Source organism: Vombatus ursinus, unplaced genomic scaffold (genome assembly GCF_900497805.2).
Source record: "Vombatus ursinus unplaced genomic scaffold, bare-nosed wombat genome assembly UNPS02014791.1, whole genome shotgun sequence".
Taxonomy (NCBI): Eukaryota; Metazoa; Chordata; class Mammalia; order Diprotodontia; family Vombatidae; genus Vombatus; species Vombatus ursinus.
In genome coordinates this window covers 47,209,359-47,228,891 of record NW_020954569.1, presented here as the reverse complement: position 1 = coordinate 47,228,891, position 19,533 = coordinate 47,209,359, and the positions used below count along the sequence as shown (strand labels likewise).

The window sequence follows — 19,533 nt, the reverse complement described above, 5'->3', positions numbered from 1 at the left end:
TGGTAGACAGAGAATAAGGAGTGGAGCCTGGAAAAGAATAATGACCAATATAAAGCCTATCTAAAGAAAGCTCAAGATTCTTCAAGACCAAACTCAAGGGCCACCTTCTCCATGAAGTTATCTGTCTCCATTGAAACTGTGCTGAGTCAATTTGAGTGACTACATTATTGAGGTTTAGGGGTTTAAGGGTGCTGGAACCCCAAAATCATAACACACAGGTCCTGCCTGAAAGAATTCGATCCAAGCCTTCTTTTAGCCAAAGACAAGGTTTATGAGAATGTCCTCATATTGGGCAGATTCTTAAGGAATCTAAACATATATTACTAGTGCAAGTGGGCCAGATTTTAAGAATCTAAGCCCATGGCTAGATTTTAAGAATCTGAGCCAATCTGTATTTATTTTGACTACCTGATACCTTGATTAATGTATCACCTAGTTGTGAGGCTCTTTTATGCATGGTAGCCAATGGTAAAAATCAAACATATTTCTAGCTCATGGTGAAAATCATCTCTCCTTGCCTAGGAGTATAGGTTATCTATCCTGCCCACTTAAGTGTTATTGCTGACTTTAACTGTCTGGGATCCAGAGTCTGCAAATCTGTCAGTCAGTCAATTGTTGGGCAATTAACATTTTAAAGGACCTACTATGTGCTAGGAAAAGCTAAGCTTTGCTCAGACTTCTAGAACTTGCTGCTCAATACCTTGATGGACCTTATTCTTCTGCTTATTTGGACTGCTGGTCCTTAGCCTTCCTGGTCAGCCCTGTCCTTATTCTACTCATGCTCCAAAATGGTATCTTCACAGGTATATAGTTTGTCTCATATGAAGTCCATGAATGATTCTGTTCATCCTGTCATATGCCTCCCACAAAACTACACCAAAAAGTCATTTTGAGGTACATCTACTATTTTTGCTGAAAAAATGGGGCCATTTGCCAAGAGCTCCCTCTTCTCCCCTCCTCATCTCATATCACTAAGAAGACTTCTGCCACTATCTCTTCGTTTACCCCTGTCTCACATGAAGTGACCCTTCTCTTTGCCACGGCAAACCCCTCTGTCTGTACAAGTGATCCCATTCTATTATATCTTCTCCAACAGACTATTCCCTTTATCATCACCTCAATTTCTCCCTGTCTACTGGCTGCTTCACTATTGCCTATAGACATGCCCATTCCATCCTCAAGAAATCCTCATTTGATTCATTCATCTTATTATCCTTTATCTCTCCTGTCTTTTGTGTCCAAACTCCTTGAGAATGCCATCTAAAATTAATGTCTTTATTTCCTCTCTTCTCACTCTTCTTAACTGCACTGATTTCCAACATCATTGTTGAATTGAAACTGCTTTCCCCAAATTTATCAATTGCTTAATTGCCAAATTCAATGGCTTTTACTCAGTCTTCAACCATTTTGACCTCTCTACAGCCCCTGACACTGTCAATCACCCTTTTTTCCTTAATATTCTCTTTTCTCTAGATTGTTGAGACCCCATTTTCTCCAGGTTCTCCTCCTATCTGATCATTCCTTCATGGTATCCTTTGCTGGATCTTCATCTAGGTCATGCTCACAAACTGTAGGTATCCCAGAGGGTTCTGTCCTGGGTCCTCTTTTCTTCTCCTTCTATATTATTTCACTTGGTGATCTCATCAGCTCCCACAGATTGAATAATCATCTCTCTGCTAATGAATTTCAAATCTACTTATCTAGCTCTAACTTTTCTATTGACATCTTGAACTGGATGTCTTGTAAACATCTCAGACCCAACATATCTAAAATTGAACTCTTTATCTTTCCTTCCAAACCCTCTCTGTTTCCCAAACTTCCATATGATGGTTGAGGGCACCATCATCCTATCAGGACCCCAGGCTCACAACCTAGGTGTCATCCTTAACTCTTTCATATGCTGTATCCAGTCTATTGCCAATACTTATCTATTCAGTCTTTATAACATCCTTTGAATATGTCCCTTCTCTCCTCTAATACTGCCACCACTTAGTGCTGGTCCTCATCACCTAATGCCAGGATTATTGCAATAGCCTACTAGGGGGTCTGCCTGCTTCAAGTCTCTCTCCAGTGCATTCCATCCTGCACTTAGCCACCAGTTAGTTTCATAAAGTGCAGGTCTGACCATGTCACTCTATACCCCTGTCCCCCTGATCCACTCAATAAATTTCAATAGCTCCCTATCACCTCCAGGATCAAAAATAAAATCCTCAAAGTCCTTCATAAATTAGCCCCTCTCTCACTTGGTATTCTTATACCTTATGTGCCCCATCCCTACTCTTTGATCTAATAAATACTAGCTTCCTTGCTATTTCTTGAATAAGACATTATCCCCATACTCTAGGTATTTTCCTGGTTGTTCCTCATGCATGGAATGTTTTCCCTCACCTCCTAGCTTCCCTGGCTTCCTTCAAGTGCCAGTTAAAATCATGTGCCTTCCATAGGAAACCTTTCCCAATTCCTCTTAATTCTAGTGCCTTCTTTTTATTCTTTATATAGTTTGTACATGGTTTGCTTGTTGTCCACTCCATTAGGAATGGACAAAGACTATCTATTGTCTTTCTTTGTATCCTCAGCACTTAGCACAGTGCTTAATACATGTTCATTGCCTGACTGACTTTCCCTTAAAAAACATATGAAGAATTTGTTTTTCTGAACCTTTATTACTTGAGATTTGGGGCCAGGTCCATTTTCTGCATCATATCTAGAAATGAACAGGTAGCATGGCAGAGTCTAAACTAAATTCAAGATTCAAGTTCTAGCCATGACTCTAAATAGGTACTAGAAAAAGACTGCTTTACATTATTTCAGATGTGTTGCAAAGAAGACTCAGTGCCTACATGCAGAGAAAAGGGTGTGTTTATAAAAGGAAACAAGACTAAATATCAGTTTTTCCCCCTCACAGAATAGTAAATACAGAAACAGTGGAGTGTTGAGAATATACACCTACTTTTTCATGGAGTTGCCCTTCTATTAAAAATGAGACATTGATCAAGATCATTTAATTTTTTATTAACATCATTATATTATTTTTATAATTTAATATTATAAAACTACCCAAGGATTTCTGAAGAATTCCCTGAAGTTATTTCAACTCATACTAATAGCAATAATCAATACCATTTATCCATATAAAAAACAAAACATGCAACATCTTGCTGTGAAATGTTCACTTTGAATATGCCTTTTTTCCCTAGTATGAAATATAGGTGTACTTCTAAAAACTGTGATTAAATTCAAAGTTTGTCAAAATATTTTCTTATAGTAAAAATAAAATCCTTCCAAAAACTCAAAAGAGAAAAAGAATTCTATTTTCTCATGTTTCTGTTTACAAAAATTTTTTTAAAAATTAAAAATTGGGAAAAGGTGAAAAAAGGAATGATCCAAGAGGACCATATTCCACTGACTGTTTCCCCCAAACTATGCTGGTTTTTCATTCCATATATAACTTTTTTTTTCATTCCAGATGGAGAGAAAAAGTGAAACTAGTTGAAACATTTTACATCTCTATAGCTGATTTGATTTCAATGCTTTCAGATGGACTTTTTAAAAATTCTTCTCAAATCCCTGAAATTGGACCTATTACAAATATGCTATGTTATCTTCAGACATTCTGGATTGCTCATAACTTGACAACTTGGGGTATCCAAGTCCCTCCAGAAGCTGGTTTTTCCCAAGGTCATTATAAGCCAGGTACATAGGGTTAATGGTGGGTCATTGTTCCATCTGACAAAGTCTCCATCTGGTGAAAATCTAATTGGGTGCTTATACCATGTATGCTTTAAGAAAGAAGTGCACCAGTTATACCTCTCCCACAATAAGGTGAGCTCACTGCTGGCTGGCTGGACAGAGACTTCCTGGGAAGCCAAATTGAATTGTGTCATTGAGCCAGATTCTGAAAAGGCTATATTCTCTATGACTTAGCATAGCAAATTCTTTTCTTTAGAAGAAGATGGGCTCACATTAGTCTCAGAAGAGGTAGAAATATGCTTCTGACTTTGAACAGCTTTAAAGATTTTTTCAGATGTGGTGTCTCGAATTGAACTAAGGCTGTATAGAACCATTAGACTATCTAATTCTGGAGGCTGAGGTAGGATGTCTATGGATGAGAAGGGTTCCGAATTAAGAGACTCTTCAGAGGAGGAAGCATTCTGTTCTGATGATAAAAGAAAATTGTGAGTAGCTTGCAGTTCAGATTACAAATATGTGAAATTCTTGAAGTTTTAAACATATACACATATGCAAGCAAAATTTTTATTAAATCATCTACTTCTTAAGTTTCCAATTGTCCAGTCAACCATCCACCCACAAATTAACATGTATATTAAATAGCCACATAATGATAATATTCATATAGAAATTACCTTAACATTTCATTAAGTATATGGATTATAATGTGTTTAGTCATTCTCCAACTGATAGGCACCCAATTTGTTTCTAGTTCTTTGCAACCAAAAAAATTGCTGCAATGAATGTTTTAGCATGTATGTGTGTCCTTTCTTTTTGTCTTTGGGTTATATACATCTGAACACAGCCAGATTTCTGGGTCAAAAGGTATGGCCATTTTAGTCACATTTTTGCATAATTCCAAATTGCTCTCTAGAGTAGTTGGAACAATTTACAAAGCTTTATAATGCATTAGTGTGCTGATCTTGTTACCTCTTCAACATTGCCTATTTCCATCTTTTGTGTTTTGATTTGCATTTTCCTCATTACTAGTGAAGTATTGAGTTTGGGATTCTCTTGAGAACTGTTTGTGTCTTTTGATGACTTTTTTGGGTAATGGCTTAGTTGTGTACATTAACATTAATTTCCTATATATCCTGGATAGTGTATCTTTACCGGCTAACTTTGATATATAGATTCGCCCCCTATTGACAACTTTATTTTTTATCCTAGCTGTATTAATTTTGTTTGCACAAGTTTTTCAATCTCATGTGATCAAAATTGTCTCTTTTACCTTTTATCATCTATTCTCTCCTCATTTTGGTTGAGAATTCTCCCCTAGCCATAGCTGTGAAAGACTCCTTTATGTAATCACTCAATCACAAGCATTTGTTAAATGTTTCTGATGTGCCAGCCACTGCGGTATTTTTTTTTTTTTAGTGTAGATTTTGCTATATGGATACAAAGACAGAATTGAAACATTCCTTGTTTTCAGGAAGCTCATATTCTATTGGGAGAGACTATGAGTACATAAATAAGCATATACAAGATATTCACAAAATGAATACAGTTAGTTTAAGTAGGTGGAGACTGCGAGCTGTGAGGGCTCATCAAAGGTTTCATGCAGGAGATGACATCTGAGAGTCTCAAAGCAAATCAGGCATTCCAAGGATAGGTGAAGAAAGGAGTGTATTCCATGCACAAGGAACAGCTAGTGCAAAGTCATAGAGAGAGAAGATGGAGTGTTGTGTTTGAAGAATTGCTAGGAACAGCTAGGTGGTGCAATGGATAAAGCACCAGCCCTAGAGTCAGGAGGACCTGAGTTCAAATTCGGCCTCAGACACATAATAGCTGTGTGACTGGACCAGTCACTTAACCTCAATTACCTCACCAAAAAAAAAAAAAAAAAAAAAGAATTGCCAGTAAGCCACTGAGGCTGGACCTCAGAGACTGAGGAGAGAATAAAGTGTAAGAAGACTATAGAGGACTTTAAATGCCAAACAGGGGAGTTTATATTTGTTCCCAGATGTAACTGAAATTTTATTGAGTGGGATGGGGGAGAGAAGATTGTTTAGACTTGTGCTTTGACCTGGTGACTGTGTGTGGGGATGGATTTGTGTAGGGAGAGCCTTAAGGATGGCAGACCAAATAGGAACCTATTGAAATAGTATAAGCAAGCAATGAAGAGATGATGAATATCTGATCTAGGGTGGTAGCTTTGTGTAAGAGATGTTACGGAGATAGAAATAACAATATTTGTTATCTGCTTAGATAGAAGAGTGAGGGGTCAGGGATCATCCTGAGATGATGAAGCGGATGAAATGTCTGCAGTGCACTTGATAGTAAGAGAGGAGGTCATGCTGTCAAAGACTGAAAACTACCTGCTGATAAAGAAACATACCATTTTCCTCCTCCCCTCTCTTCCCTCTCCTTCCTTCCAATATAATTTCTGTTTTTATCTCTTTTAAAATTGAAAATTTTTCTTTTTGCTTTGTCTCGTGGCACAATTCTAAATTGTTTTTTTGAACCCCTTGATAGATAGTAAATTTTGTTCTAACCTATCATTTTCATTTTTATGTTTTTATTTTTAGAAGTGTTTCTCATGAATACAAATTGAGGTTTTACTTTTTTTTTAAATCTATTATGCTCTGTTTTATTTTGTTGAATTCATTAGTTCATTCACATTTAAGGTTGTGTTCATATAAGCTTGAGCTTTTTTCCATTTATTTCTTTTATATTGATTTTATTCCTTTCATCCTTTAAGTTAGCATTCTTTTCTTAAGATTTTGCTTATATTATTTTGATACTGGCCAATTCCCTAGCTAGTTTAATGGCATCATGGATGGAGCTCTGTATGTGGAATCAGGAAGACTTCAGATACTTGCCAGATGTGTGACCCTGAGCAATTCACTTAATTTCTCTCAGCATCAGTTTCCTCTTTGTGAAATGGGGATAAGAAAAAGTGCCTACCTTGTGGGATTGTTGTGAGGATCAAATGAGTTAGAGTGCTTTATATACCTTAACATACTATATAAATGCTAGCTATTCTTCCCACACGTTCTCCTGTCCACCTCCTGTTGCCGTATCCTATCCCAAGTTTCTTGAATTTACTTAAATTTCATTTCTTTTTGTGAATTCATTTATGGAAAGGACTATCTCAAATAGTGTGAGTTATGACTGGTTTCTGAACACCCTAGAAAAGGAAATGGCCTTCCACATAGTGAGCTGTGAATTTCTAGAGATTAATTTCCTCTCTGGAGGATTAAAACTAGGTAAATATCAATGTGAACTAACCTTAAAAAGTAAAATTAGTGTTACTAAATGTCTTACCTTTTTTTTCTGTTACATCTTCACTCTTTTCTTGTTTTTTCTTCAGGGACTGATTACTGCGTTTATTAGTATTTGCTGCTGTCTATTTAAAAAAAAGAAGCTTTAAGTTGATTTTAGAGAACATACCAAGTTGCAAGGCTGTATGCTGGCATAGTTTGCAATACTGCAAATTTAAAAATGCAATCACAAACTTTAGAATCAAAAAGCAAAACCTTATTGTTTTAAGTCATACATGTCAAATTTGTAAATATATTATGAGTATATGTACACATAGGTGTATATTTGAGTATGTGTATACACACATACATACATAAAATCTGGCTGATAATTTCCCTGGTGTAGGGTGTCACCAGTGAAGAACTTGTAATGCTAAGCCTACAGTTTTTGAGTCTTGCCTGAGAAGTCAAGCGACTCATCCATAAAGCCAGTATGTGTGAGAGTCAGACCTTGAACCTGGGTCTTTCTGACTCCAAGGCAAGTGCTCTATTCTCTATGCCACACTATCTCTCAAAGTTTATATAAAGTTATACAAATATTAGCCACTGCTTTGAGGATAGAAACAGTACTGTGTTTCATCTCTGTAGGCCCAGCATCATCTAGCACGGTGCTGTCTCTGTTCATAGTAACCACTTAAACGTTTTTTTTCATATTGAATTCCTACCTTCAGTTGTTTCCATTACTTTAAGCACTTCAAGTTTATCATGGGAGATGTATGGGGTTTCTTTTCTCTCCTCAGCTTGAGAATGAGACCTAAAGCTTCAGCTTTGACTTTTAATCCTGCCTTTCTTGATGCCAGGACCTAGCAAGCACTAGAAGTTCTCCTCATAATCAGTGAAGTGCTGTCCTTACCGTTAGAGAGAAGCAGATTTGAGACAAGTTATCTTTGACTCCTGGACACATTTTTGGAAATCGCAAAGGTGATGTAGCAATAAAAATACTTTTTTGCCTTGATGAACTAAAATGGAGGGAAAAAGTGTGTCAACCAAAGAAAATAGCATCGTTCAATACCTTTTTGTTGTTTTGCTGGTTGGTAATGATCATATTTTTTTAGTTAATTTTCAAAGACAATGCCTTTTTTTCCTTAGAAAAAAGAGTTTTCATTTTAATGTTATTAGTCATACACAGGGTACCCAGCCTCTAACACTAACTGCCCAAAGAGGGCAGCTGGGTGGTGTAGTGGATAGAGTGCTGGGCATGTAGTCAGGAAGACTCATCTTCTTGAATTCAAATATGACTCTAGACATTTTCTAGCTGTGTGACCCTGGGCAAGTCCCTTAACACTGTTTGCCTCAGTTTCCTCATCTGTCAAATGAACTGGAGAAGGAAATGGCAAACCACTCTAGTGTCTTTGTCCTGAAAACCCCCAATGAGATCATGAACAGTTGGACACAACTGAAAGGACTGAACAACTCCAAGCTCAAAGATTTGACCTAGAACTTGTATGTTGCAGGGAGCAATATTTTATCACTGAAAATATCTATATCTTTATCTGTATCTATATATATATATACACATACATACACATGTATATACATATATACATACGTATATGTGTGTGTGTATTTTCTAATAACTAGTGTTTTATCCTAACTAGGGGTAAGCTGGCACGTGTTTAGGCAAACCATGTGGCAAAGGAAGGGTAATATCCTTCCAGAGAAAAGGACAATATCTGAATTGAGATTCAAGCAAGTATCCATGGAACAGTGCAACTGGTTCATTACAAGCATTTCTTGGGAGTAACTGAAATCCCAAAAGCTTATGCAGAAGCAGGAAATTGGTTGCAAGGGCAGAAATTTAGACTGGGAGCTGAAACCAGATTAGAAGGCAAGGTAGAGTAAGTTCCAGGAGAAATGACTGTCCAACTCAATTTGTTTGCATAATGTCTTGGTCTTTTGTAGCAGTTGGGTATATTCCCTGATTTTCAACATGTACTGTCTCTTTCCCCCAATTTTCTTATTATGTTGAGGGTACCACTATCTTCTGAGGCATGCAGGTTCAGAATTTTATCTCATCTTTGATACTTCCCTTTCCCTCACTGTTGACTACATCTAATCAGTTGCCAAGACATATTTAGTGCCGTCCTTACCATTAGAGAGGAGCAGGTTTATAATACCTATTACTTATGTCCCTTCTTCTTCACTTAATCTGCCACCACATTGGTTCAGATATTAGTTTTTCTTACTAATAATAATATCTAGAATATACATATATATATATATGTATGTGTGTGTGTGTGTGTAGTGCTTTAAGGTCTGCAAATACTTTATAAATATCATCTCATTAAAGAAACAAATATAATCTCATTTGATCCTTACAATAGTCCTGGGAGGTGAGTGCTATTTTACAGATGAGGAAACTGAGGAAAGGACAGGTTAAGTGACTTGCACTGATTCACACAGCTGTCTGAGGCAGGATTTGAACTCAGGTTTTTCTGACTCCAAGTCCAGCTATCTAACCTCCGTACTACATATCTGCCTTTTTGCTTGAACTTTTTACAATAGTTTTTTTTTTCTGTCTCAAAGTCCCTCCTCTTTCCAAGTCATTTTTCACATAGCTGCCAAATTAATCTGATGATAAAGGTCTTAAACATATCATTTCCCGATTAAAACCATTCACAAGGTCCCTATTCATCTAGATTAATAAATAAACCCATTAGCTTGACATTTAGGGCCCTCTACAATCTGTTTCCAAGTTATCTTTCCATTGTTTTACACTTACCTTCTTATTCTCTATTTAGAGCCAAACTAGACTGTGAGCTCTTCCCCAATCCCATGTTGCCCTTTTCTACCTCAGCATGTCATCCCATGCTTAGAATGCTTTTCACTTTTGGAAATCCTTCTTGGTTATCTCCCTTTACCAAATTGTCAGAGCACTTTGCCTTGATCTCTCTCTCTCTCTCTCTCTCTCTCTCTCTCTCTCTCTCTCTCTCTGCCTCCCTCACCCCTCCCTCTCTCTTTCTCTCTTTTGTCCTTCTCATGTTTGATGTTACCATCATACTTATTTCTATACATTTCATAACTCTAGAGAAGGATGTAATGAAGTAGATACAATCCACTTGGCCTCAGATTCAAAAAGACATGGATTAAAGTCCTGTCTTTAACACAAACTGGCTTTGTGACCCTGGGCAAGTCACTTAACCTCCTCCTGACTTCACTTCTCAGAGCTCTAGGTAGTTCTCTAAAAGCATAAGTTTCAGAGAAGGGGCCAATTTGCATTGAAAAGTTTCTTTACCTGGAAGTTTCCTATACCAATGAAAACATAGGACTAATCCCTGTACTTATCTAGTCCTATGCCTTTGTGTCTCTTGGTTCAATGGTAAGCTTCTCCAAGAGATTATGTCATTTTTATCTTTGTATTTCCCTAATAGATGTTTGTTGAATTTGAACCTTATGAAAAAAAAAAACAACAAAACAAACAAAAGAAAACAACAACCTTGCAGAAAAGGGTTGTTGGGGACAGAGATTGACCCAGCTGGGCTAGAATATGGAGATAATAAGTCACCATTCCAAATCTAAGAGGTAGCACCAGGAAAGGAATAGGAATTAGAAAGATGAAACAGAAAGATCTCATAGAATTAGAAGGAAGATGGAGGCTAAGGACAAGACAAAAGGATAAGTTAAGAACGACATGGTAGATGGAGTAAGGATTGGGAAAGAGTTCCCTGGAGTAGCTTAGTCAGACTCAGGAGAAGAATCAGGGAATAATATTCAGGATTCATTAACGCTGATGGGCTTGTCTGGGGCTAGGATAAATAGAGATCCTGGGAGAATGAGGAAAGTGACATCAGTAGGAGACCTAATGCCAAAAGCATACATCAAGGGTCAAATAGAGACTAACCTTCTTCACCTTGGAGCCATGAAAGTTAGACTACACACGTGGTGCCCAAATGGCCTACTGAAATCTCTATGACTCTAAAAAGAATGCAAGGAAGACTTCTAGTATGCTTGGTAAATCTTACATGAAAGGTTTATGGGAAAACATGAATAATAATTGCATAGGATGAGAAGGCATGGAGTTGTATGGAAAGACAAAGAACTTTTTATGAGTGGTTCCATTGCACTCTGGTGCTTTAATAGGTAATTTTATTGACATAGGTTAAGAGGTTACAAAGGTACAGTGAAGCAGGATGATATAGCTGAAAACGTACTGAATTTGGATTGGGGACTTGGGTATAAATCCTGGCTTTGCCGCTTACTTACTCCCTGTGTGACCTTGGGCAAGTCTTTTTATTCCTCTGGGCTTTATTCAGTTTCCTCAACTATAAAATGATGGGGATGCAGACAGTGGTGACTTGGAGCCAGCCTGGCTTTCAAGGGTGAATTGTTAAATTTTCAGCATGAGCATTTACACTCTGGAAATGGGCAAATGCTACAAACCAGGGAGTGATTTATTGTTTTTGTTGATTTCTAGACTTAAGAAAGTGATGGAAAAAATGTTAATAATGCAGATTAAATTTAAAAGTGTGTCATGAGTATAATTTTTTGGAGGAGAGCTAATTGTTAAACATATTAAAATATGTTAAACCTAAAAATCAGCATACTATTGGTTGCAAGGGTTCTTAACCTGTAGTCTGTGGATTAAAAACATTTTTGGGGGGAAATTGTATTTCAATTTAATTGGGTTTCTTTCATAACCCTACATAATTTAATGCATTTAAAAATATTCTGAGATGGAGTCCATGGGCCTTGCCAGAATGCCAAAGGGGTCACGTAAATAAAAAAGATGATCTGGAGATGATCTCCAATGTCTCTTCCAGCTCCAAATCTATGAGCCTATGATTTGGGTACAAACTCCCATACTTTTACGTACTATCTATGTGACCTAGGGCAGGTCACTTAATTCTTCTGGACTTCTATTTCCTCATCTGTAAAATGGGGAAATTAGACTAGGTGACCTCTAAGGTCACTTCCAGTTCTAAGTCTAGGATATTAATCTCTTTCTAGACAGTTCTAGAGCTCACCCTGGGGAACTAAGACTAGCATCTGGAATGATTTTTACTACCGTCTTTCTGTCAATTCTACCTTACTTGACTTAGTCTGTAGGGCAAGGTTTTATTTGGTCTATGAAATACTGTTATTAGAAGATGTTTCATTTTCATTTTCATGAAACTATTGATCTATCATGCACACTATGGGAGACTTTTAGTCTCATCCTAACAATGGTAAATTTTTAATGATGCTTATACTTGGAATTTTGTTAAAAGTAAAATATTAAGGAAAACTTGGATAAACTGGTATTGTGTTTACAAGAGAGTCATGATAGCAAAAACAACAAATCCATAGGCTTTGCAGCAGGGTCTCACAAAAATATACCAGAATAAATTCTTGAAATGATGGAAATAATCCTACTTAAAGGACCACTAGCCAAAAGACCAAGTAAAATAGCAGAGTGGGTTGATGCTGAGAATATTGATATATATCCCTGTTGCCTAAATTAAAGTAAAACTGATAAGTAGGCCAAGCATGATGGCATATAGCATAATTCCTGCTCCCAAGGAGGCTGAAGCTAGTAGATAGCTTCAGCTTGGGAATTTTGAACTGCAGTGGGCTATGCTCATCAGTTGTCCTCATTAAGACTGGTACCAGTATGGCGAGCCCTTTGGAGTTGGGGACCGGGATATTGCCTGATGAAAGGTGAAATGGCTAGACCAGAAACAGAGCAGGTTAAAGTTTCAGATACTTATCAGTAGTGGGATTGGTCAGATGAGAGGATACTGTACTTCTAGCCTTGGTGAGATAGAGAGACCCTCATCTAAAAAAAAAAGAGTAAACAAAAAATTCCTAAACTGACAAGTGGTTCTTGAGTACATTGCTGCCAGAATAATTTTTCCTAAAACTCCACTTGAATGACGTCATTCTCCTATTGAAGAACCCATAATGATCACCCAATGCCTACTGTAACAATTCAAAACTCTCTGCTTGGCTTTCAAGGCCTCTATAATTTGACTGCAGTGTCTTCAGAGCATTGACCTTGGGATTATTTAACCTCTCTGAGCCTCATCTATGAAATGAAGACATACCTACCTAGGTAACAAGGCTGCTCTAAAATTGCCTTTTAAACTGTAAAATGATTAAAAAATGTAAGTAATTGTTATTATTTTTTACCTATTAATCTTTACCTATTTATACTCTTAAATTAAATTGATGTTTTCTTCAGGCATCTCTTTTTAGCCTCCTTCCCTTTTCTTCATGTTCAATTTCTCTTTCTAAAAGCAGTATTTTTCTCACTGCCTACCTACATTCTGTGGCCAAGGCTCAGTTGAATTTCTATCTCATCCAAGAAGACTTCTCTTTGACTTTTCCCCTCCTCAGTTAGGTTAGCCCTTGATTCTATATATTGTCTAGGATTATTTTGTAATGGTTTCATGTGCTGGTTTTTTCTCCTCAATTAGATCGTGAACTCCTTGAGTGCAGGGATTCATGTACTAGTAAGAGCACTGGACTTGGAATCAAATAAGGAGAAACCTGGATTAAAATCCTCCAAAACTTACTTATTCTTTATATGACCAAAGGCAGGTGTCTTAGTTTCCTCATCTGTAAAATGAGGATAATAATCCTAGTATCTATCAAATGAGATCATATGTATAAAATTTTTTGTGAGTCTTAAAGTCCTATATAAAGGTCAGTTATCATTATCCCCTCTAACATCTATTACAGTATTGGGTACATAACAAGCCTCACTAGACACTTGTAGATCAACTGAGTAATATAATAATCATCTATAGTGTTTGGGATGCTGACCAGTGCAACGACCATTTTTTTTCCACCAGAGGAATGATGATGAAACGTATCTCCCTCACCCTGATAGAGAGATGATGAAAAAGTTATAATAGCTCAGGTCCAATGAAATGTCAATGAAGCACTGTACTAGAAACATCTCTTCATATTAGCATTGATCTATTAATGATTGAACATAATAGTCCCATAATTAATGGCAAAACAATATTGTTTTGATTCATTATTCAAATAGTTCTGAATATACCTAACTACCTTCATCTCAACCATCTCTTTCCACATCCTCTTACACTCACTCACTTCAACAAATAAGCGTAGTCAAGTAAAACAAACCAATACATTGTCCATATCTGAAAATGTCTATCTCATTCTGTACTTTTGAGTGAATTGCCTCTATCAAGAAGAAGGAGATGTACTTCACAGGCTCTTTTAAGGATCACTATGCAATCACATCTTTCAGTACCTGGGATGTAGTGTGTCCAAATCAGGTAACTTGAACTTATGAAGTACAAATAAGTGCTTTCTTGCTATCTTGTTACTTTCCTTGGCTTTCAACTCCCTAGTGAGCATTTTGTTCTCTCCTTTCCAGTCCAAAAAAAATCATTCCTTTTAGTTGAGGAAATAAATGCAAAATATGCGCTGGGTGGTTCTGCCTTCTCTCCACCATCCATTATCATTGTCGCATCCACACAAGAAGTAGTCCTATTCCTTCTCCTCCCAACATGTTTTTTTTAAAGAACCCTTGTTTATCTTTAGCATAGTAAACCTCAGCTCATTCTGGGTGTTAGCACTCCTGGTGGTATTATTATAAGGATGACTTTCTTTTGTATTCATATGCCATTACCTGCCCATGCTTCCATCTTCAAAGCATGTCTATTTGAAATCTGAATTGGTTGATAAGCTAGGTAGGCAACTAGCTCATTCTTTTTAGACAAATCCACTTTTTTCCCCACTGAAATGGTTTCTGTTTGCACCTACAAAATTTCAAACTTGAGAGCTTTCTTAGGCCATGGAATTCTACCTGTCTTGAATCCCTTTGGTAACTCTTTGAAACCCTTTGGTAAAGCTGGTAACAACTTTCCTCTCCTCTCTCTATAATAAATTCTAAAAATAAGGAGTAATTCACCCCTAAGTCTTCCAGTGTTTTTATTTGTCCTATTTGGCTAGAATCAGGTCCAGAAGAGCAAGTCCTCTTATCATAAATTGTCCACCATTTGAAAGATGAAACTACCATTTAAGGCAAGGCAAGAATTTACCTGCTTCTCTTCTCTTGGGGAAAATGGGGATGAGGGAGAGAGAGAGAGGGAGAGAGAGAGAGAGATTTTCTGGATTTTTAGGTAATGGATGACTGAAGTAGTCTGGGTTTGTAATATTTCATCAACGTCTCTTCTATTTCCTCTGTCAATGTGGTATGCAGGAAATGCTGATGACAATATTACAGGAGCAGTGCTCCTGTAATAGAAGTTAGAATCAACACAGCCATTCTGAAAAGCATTTGGAATGATGTCTCCAAAGTCACTATATGTGCATACCCTTTTGACCCATTAATAGCGCTATTAAACCCATAACCCAAAGAGATCAATGAAAGAGGAAAAGATCCCATATGCACAAAATATTTCTTTCTCTTTTTGTGGTGGCAAAGAACTGGAAACTAAAGAAGTGCCCACCAATTGGGGGATGGCTGAACAAATTATGGTATAAGAATATAATGGAATGCTATTGTGCTATAATAAATAATGAAGGAGATGAGAAACCTTCCAGAAAAACTTGGGAAGACTTATATGAACTAATGGAGAATGAAGTAAGCAGAATCAGGAGAACAATTTATAAAGACATTGTAAAGACAGCAATATAAAAGACAACTCTGAAAGCTTTAAGAATTCTGATCAATCTGATGACCAACCATACTGCCAGATGGCCTATAATTTAACATGCTACCCACCTCCTGAGAGAGAGAGAAGTGATGGACTCAGGGTACAGAATGAGACTTTTTTTTTCTTTTGGACATGACCAATGTGATAATTTGTTTTGCTTGATTATGCATACTTGACTATGCATTGTTACAAGTCCCGCCCCCCCCCCACCTTCCTACTAATGGGGGATGAATTAAAAGGAGAAAAAATAAATTTTTAAGAGAAAATTTTAAAAGACTAGGATATATGTACATATGTGCATTTATGTGTATGTATGCACATATGTGTGTCTGTATACACATACATACATGTACACACATATATATGTATATGTGTGTATATATGTATATATTTATGTACATGGCCAAAGATAGAAAAAAATCTCTCTATAAAAGCAAAGAACTGGAAAAGAAATGGGTGTTAATCAATCTGGGAATGGCCAAAACAACTATGACATGAAAAAAACAGAATATTATTGAGCAGTTAAGAAGTGATGACTAAGAAATTCAGAGAAACATGGGAAGATTTTATGAACTGATTCAAAGAGAAATAAACAGAAAAGAATATATATGATAAGTACGACAATGTGAATGAAGAGAGATTACTAAGAGGAAGCCAAGTTTTGCATAACTGAAAAACCAATGAAAGTCTAGGAGAAGAGATAATGAAGCATAACTTCCACCTTACAGAAGAGAGGCAGAAAACTATGAGGGCAAAACACTCTGTCAGACGTGGTCACTGTACTGGATGTTTGTGCTTATTTATTTTTCTTTGTCATAAGGGAGGGCTCAATCTGGAGGACAAAGGGCTTGATTTCCTCTCAAAGTCTCTCTGTCATGCTTATACACTCTGAACCTAGATTTATGAAAATAATTTCTTCTTTTTTAATTTATTATTTTTCCACACAAGACAGTTACCAACAAACAACCAAGCAACTCCCCTAGAAAATTCATTTCCTGAAAAACAATTTATTAATTGTTAATAGAAGGGAAGGATGTATCTTTGTATTTTTACATTATGTTACTAATGCCAAATAAGTTGTTGTGTGACCCTGGGCAAGTCATTTAACCTTGTTGGACTCAGTTCCTTATCTATAAAATAAAGTGGGGGAGTAAATGGCAAACTACTCCAGTATCTTTGTCAAGAAAACCCCAAATGGGGTCATGAAGAGTTAGACATGATTGAAACAACTGAAGAACAACGACAAAACCATCATAATATGTTGCTCTTTTAGCCTGGCTTCTTCTACTTTGTATCTCTATATACAAGTTTTCTCATGTTTCCTTATATTTTTAATATTCATCATTGCTTATGGTATAGTAATATGTCATTATGTTCACATAGCACCATTTATTCATCTGTTCATGAATTTTGTGGCATAAATTCTGCTCCCATCATTTTGTCATTGCAAATAATGCTGCTTTGAATACTTTTGTACATGTCGATCTTTTCTTGCTGTCAGTAACCTCTTTGGAATATAGTCCCATGAGGAGAATAACTATTATGAATAATTAGTAACTTTTCTCACCTAAGTTTATATTATTTTCCAGAGGTAGTTGAACAAATTTGGAGCTACACAAGCATAAATTACCATGTCTGTGTTACCATGGCCCTTCCAACAATCAGTTTTCCTAACTTTTCTCCTTTTTTCTAGTCTAGTGGGTGGCAGGTGATATTTCAGGGTTGTTTTACTTTTAATTTTCTGGCTATTAGTGTTTTAAATTTTTTTCAGGAAGTTGTTGATAGTTTGTAATTCTTTGTAAACAGGTTTGTTCGGCTGCTTTTTGCACTTGGATATGAGGTAATGGCTATTAATCTTATACATTTGTGTCTGGATGCCAGAGATAGTTAAAGCAAATATTTTGTCTTTTGTTTTAATTTTAGCTGTATTGACTTTTGCTCGGACAAAAATTTTGTAATTTTATGTAATTGAGATCACCAATTTTGTATTTTGTGATCTCTCTCATGTCTAGTTATATGTTCTTCCACTTTCCATCACTGTGAAAGTTATATCTTTCCATTCTCTTTTAAGGTTATATACATGTACATATATATGTATATAATTTTATTTTTGAAGCATTTAGTCATTTATTAAGATATAAAAATGTAGAATGATAATCAAGACCTTTTTTCTTTTTCTTTCTTTCTTTCTTTTTTTAACCACAGGGCTTTTCACCTTTCCTTCGTAGTTGTATTCGCAGGGTTTATTAAATACCACATTGCTGCATATATTTGTTTCTAGCTCTTGCTCACCTAATCCAATGATATAGTTTTCTGTTTTTTCGTTTGGTTATTTTTTGCTTGATATTTTTTATAATTCTTCTTGGCAGTGTATTTTCAGATCTGGTAGCACTAAACCCCTCTTCTCCTAATTTTTTTCCCATTTTATTTGTTAATGCTATTGACTTTTTTCTCTTTAAATGAAATTTGCTATTATTTTACCTAATTTTAATATACTCTACTAATATATCCCTTTGGTAATTTGATTGATATAACATTGTCTGTAATTTGGGTACTATTGCATTTTGTTAAGTTAAATGGAATTTTTCTCTCTTTTGGGTTTTATTAATGATATACTGAAAAGTTGATGATTATTGAGGATTTGCTAAAAAAAACTGATTAGATTTTGTTGTTATTGATTCTCTAAGGTTCTTTAACAAAATCATCATACTGTCTGTAAATAGTGAATATTTGGCTTCTTCTTTGCCTGCTAATCCCCTAACTTCTTTCTCTTGTCTTATTTCTCTAACTTAAATTACAAGAACTATGTCAAATAGTAGTGAATCAGTTGTAGGGAAGAGACCAGTTCCTTGTGAGTTTGCCTCTGACATTAATTCCTCACAGTGGGTAAATATTGTACCACAGAGAGTGGTATGCATCTGTAAATCCCTTACAATTCTTCTGTTCTCAGTTACATAGCTTAGGACTGTTAAAAACAAGATTAAGTGGAAGAAAATCATATTCATGAGCTGTCCAGCAAAATTTCCACTCTTTTCAGTAATGAGAAAAAGCTTTAAACCTATGGAAAATACAACAGAGGGGTCAATCTTGAGGTTATCACAGAAAGTGTTAGGAGCGTTGTTTTAACATACTCTGCAGTATTGACACACAGACAAAGTTCCATTAATTCCAACTTATTATATCATGCAGTACTAGTGATCAATTGTGAAGGGGGGAGAATATCTTCCTTTTCCAGTTGCCCTGAATGGCTGGTATTTAACTAGTTGGGTAGAGATATTTTATCCTAAATGCCAAGATGTGTTAAAATATGGCCAGTTAGTTAGAGTGTTGATTTTGGTGACTCTGCTCCACTTCTGTCCTGTATTCTCCAGTGCAACCTATATCTGCTCCTTCATTTAAATTATGTTCCCAGCTGCACAGCTGCTCCTAGTTATTTACACTCCTAGCCCACCCTTGTCTGACTCACAATCCCATTTAGGGTGTGGCTGCCATGGCTACCCACAAAGCCCCACTAGCTATGTGGAGCTTCCCTATCATGAAAAGAAAGTAAGGCTTGTAAAAGTAGGTGCTTCCAGTTAATGAATGTGTGCTAAAGAAAGTTTACCTGAGTTCTGTTCCCCATCCCCCTTCCCAGAAGGGATAATTGTTCACAGGGATTCTTGTTATTAGTAGCAAATTAATATTACAGTTCCTTAACAACTACAGAAAAACACAATGCAGTGATTATTTCATCTTGTAAAAATAAGACTGCTGAAGGATTTCTTGTTGTGTTGTTATTACAAAACTCAGAATTAATGACCTTGGGTTTGGTAAATGGGTTTCACATCTGGTGGTATTATTCCATTTTTAGTGAAGCCAGCATAAAACCAATTACTTGAACTTCTAGATCTCGTGACTTACAGGCATCTGCAGAAGTCCACCTCCTCTAT

General features: G+C 36.4%; 1 protein-coding gene across 1 annotated transcript in view; it reads right to left on the bottom strand.

The window, feature by feature from the left end:
* Positions 1 to 3,326: 3,326 nt before the first annotated feature.
* LOC114048147 (probable palmitoyltransferase ZDHHC11) overlaps positions 3,327 to 19,533 on the bottom strand; it is a 163,405-nt gene continuing 147,198 nt past the window's right edge. Inside the window, exons 9-11 of the mRNA XM_027869078.1 lie at positions 7,846 to 7,951; positions 6,997 to 7,078; positions 3,327 to 4,156 (exon numbers count right to left, since the gene is read on the bottom strand). Coding sequence (XP_027724879.1) covers positions 3,921 to 4,156; positions 6,997 to 7,078; positions 7,846 to 7,951 — 424 coding nt within the window. The 3' untranslated portion in view covers positions 3,327 to 3,920. The remainder of the gene's footprint in view (positions 4,157 to 6,996; positions 7,079 to 7,845; positions 7,952 to 19,533) is intronic.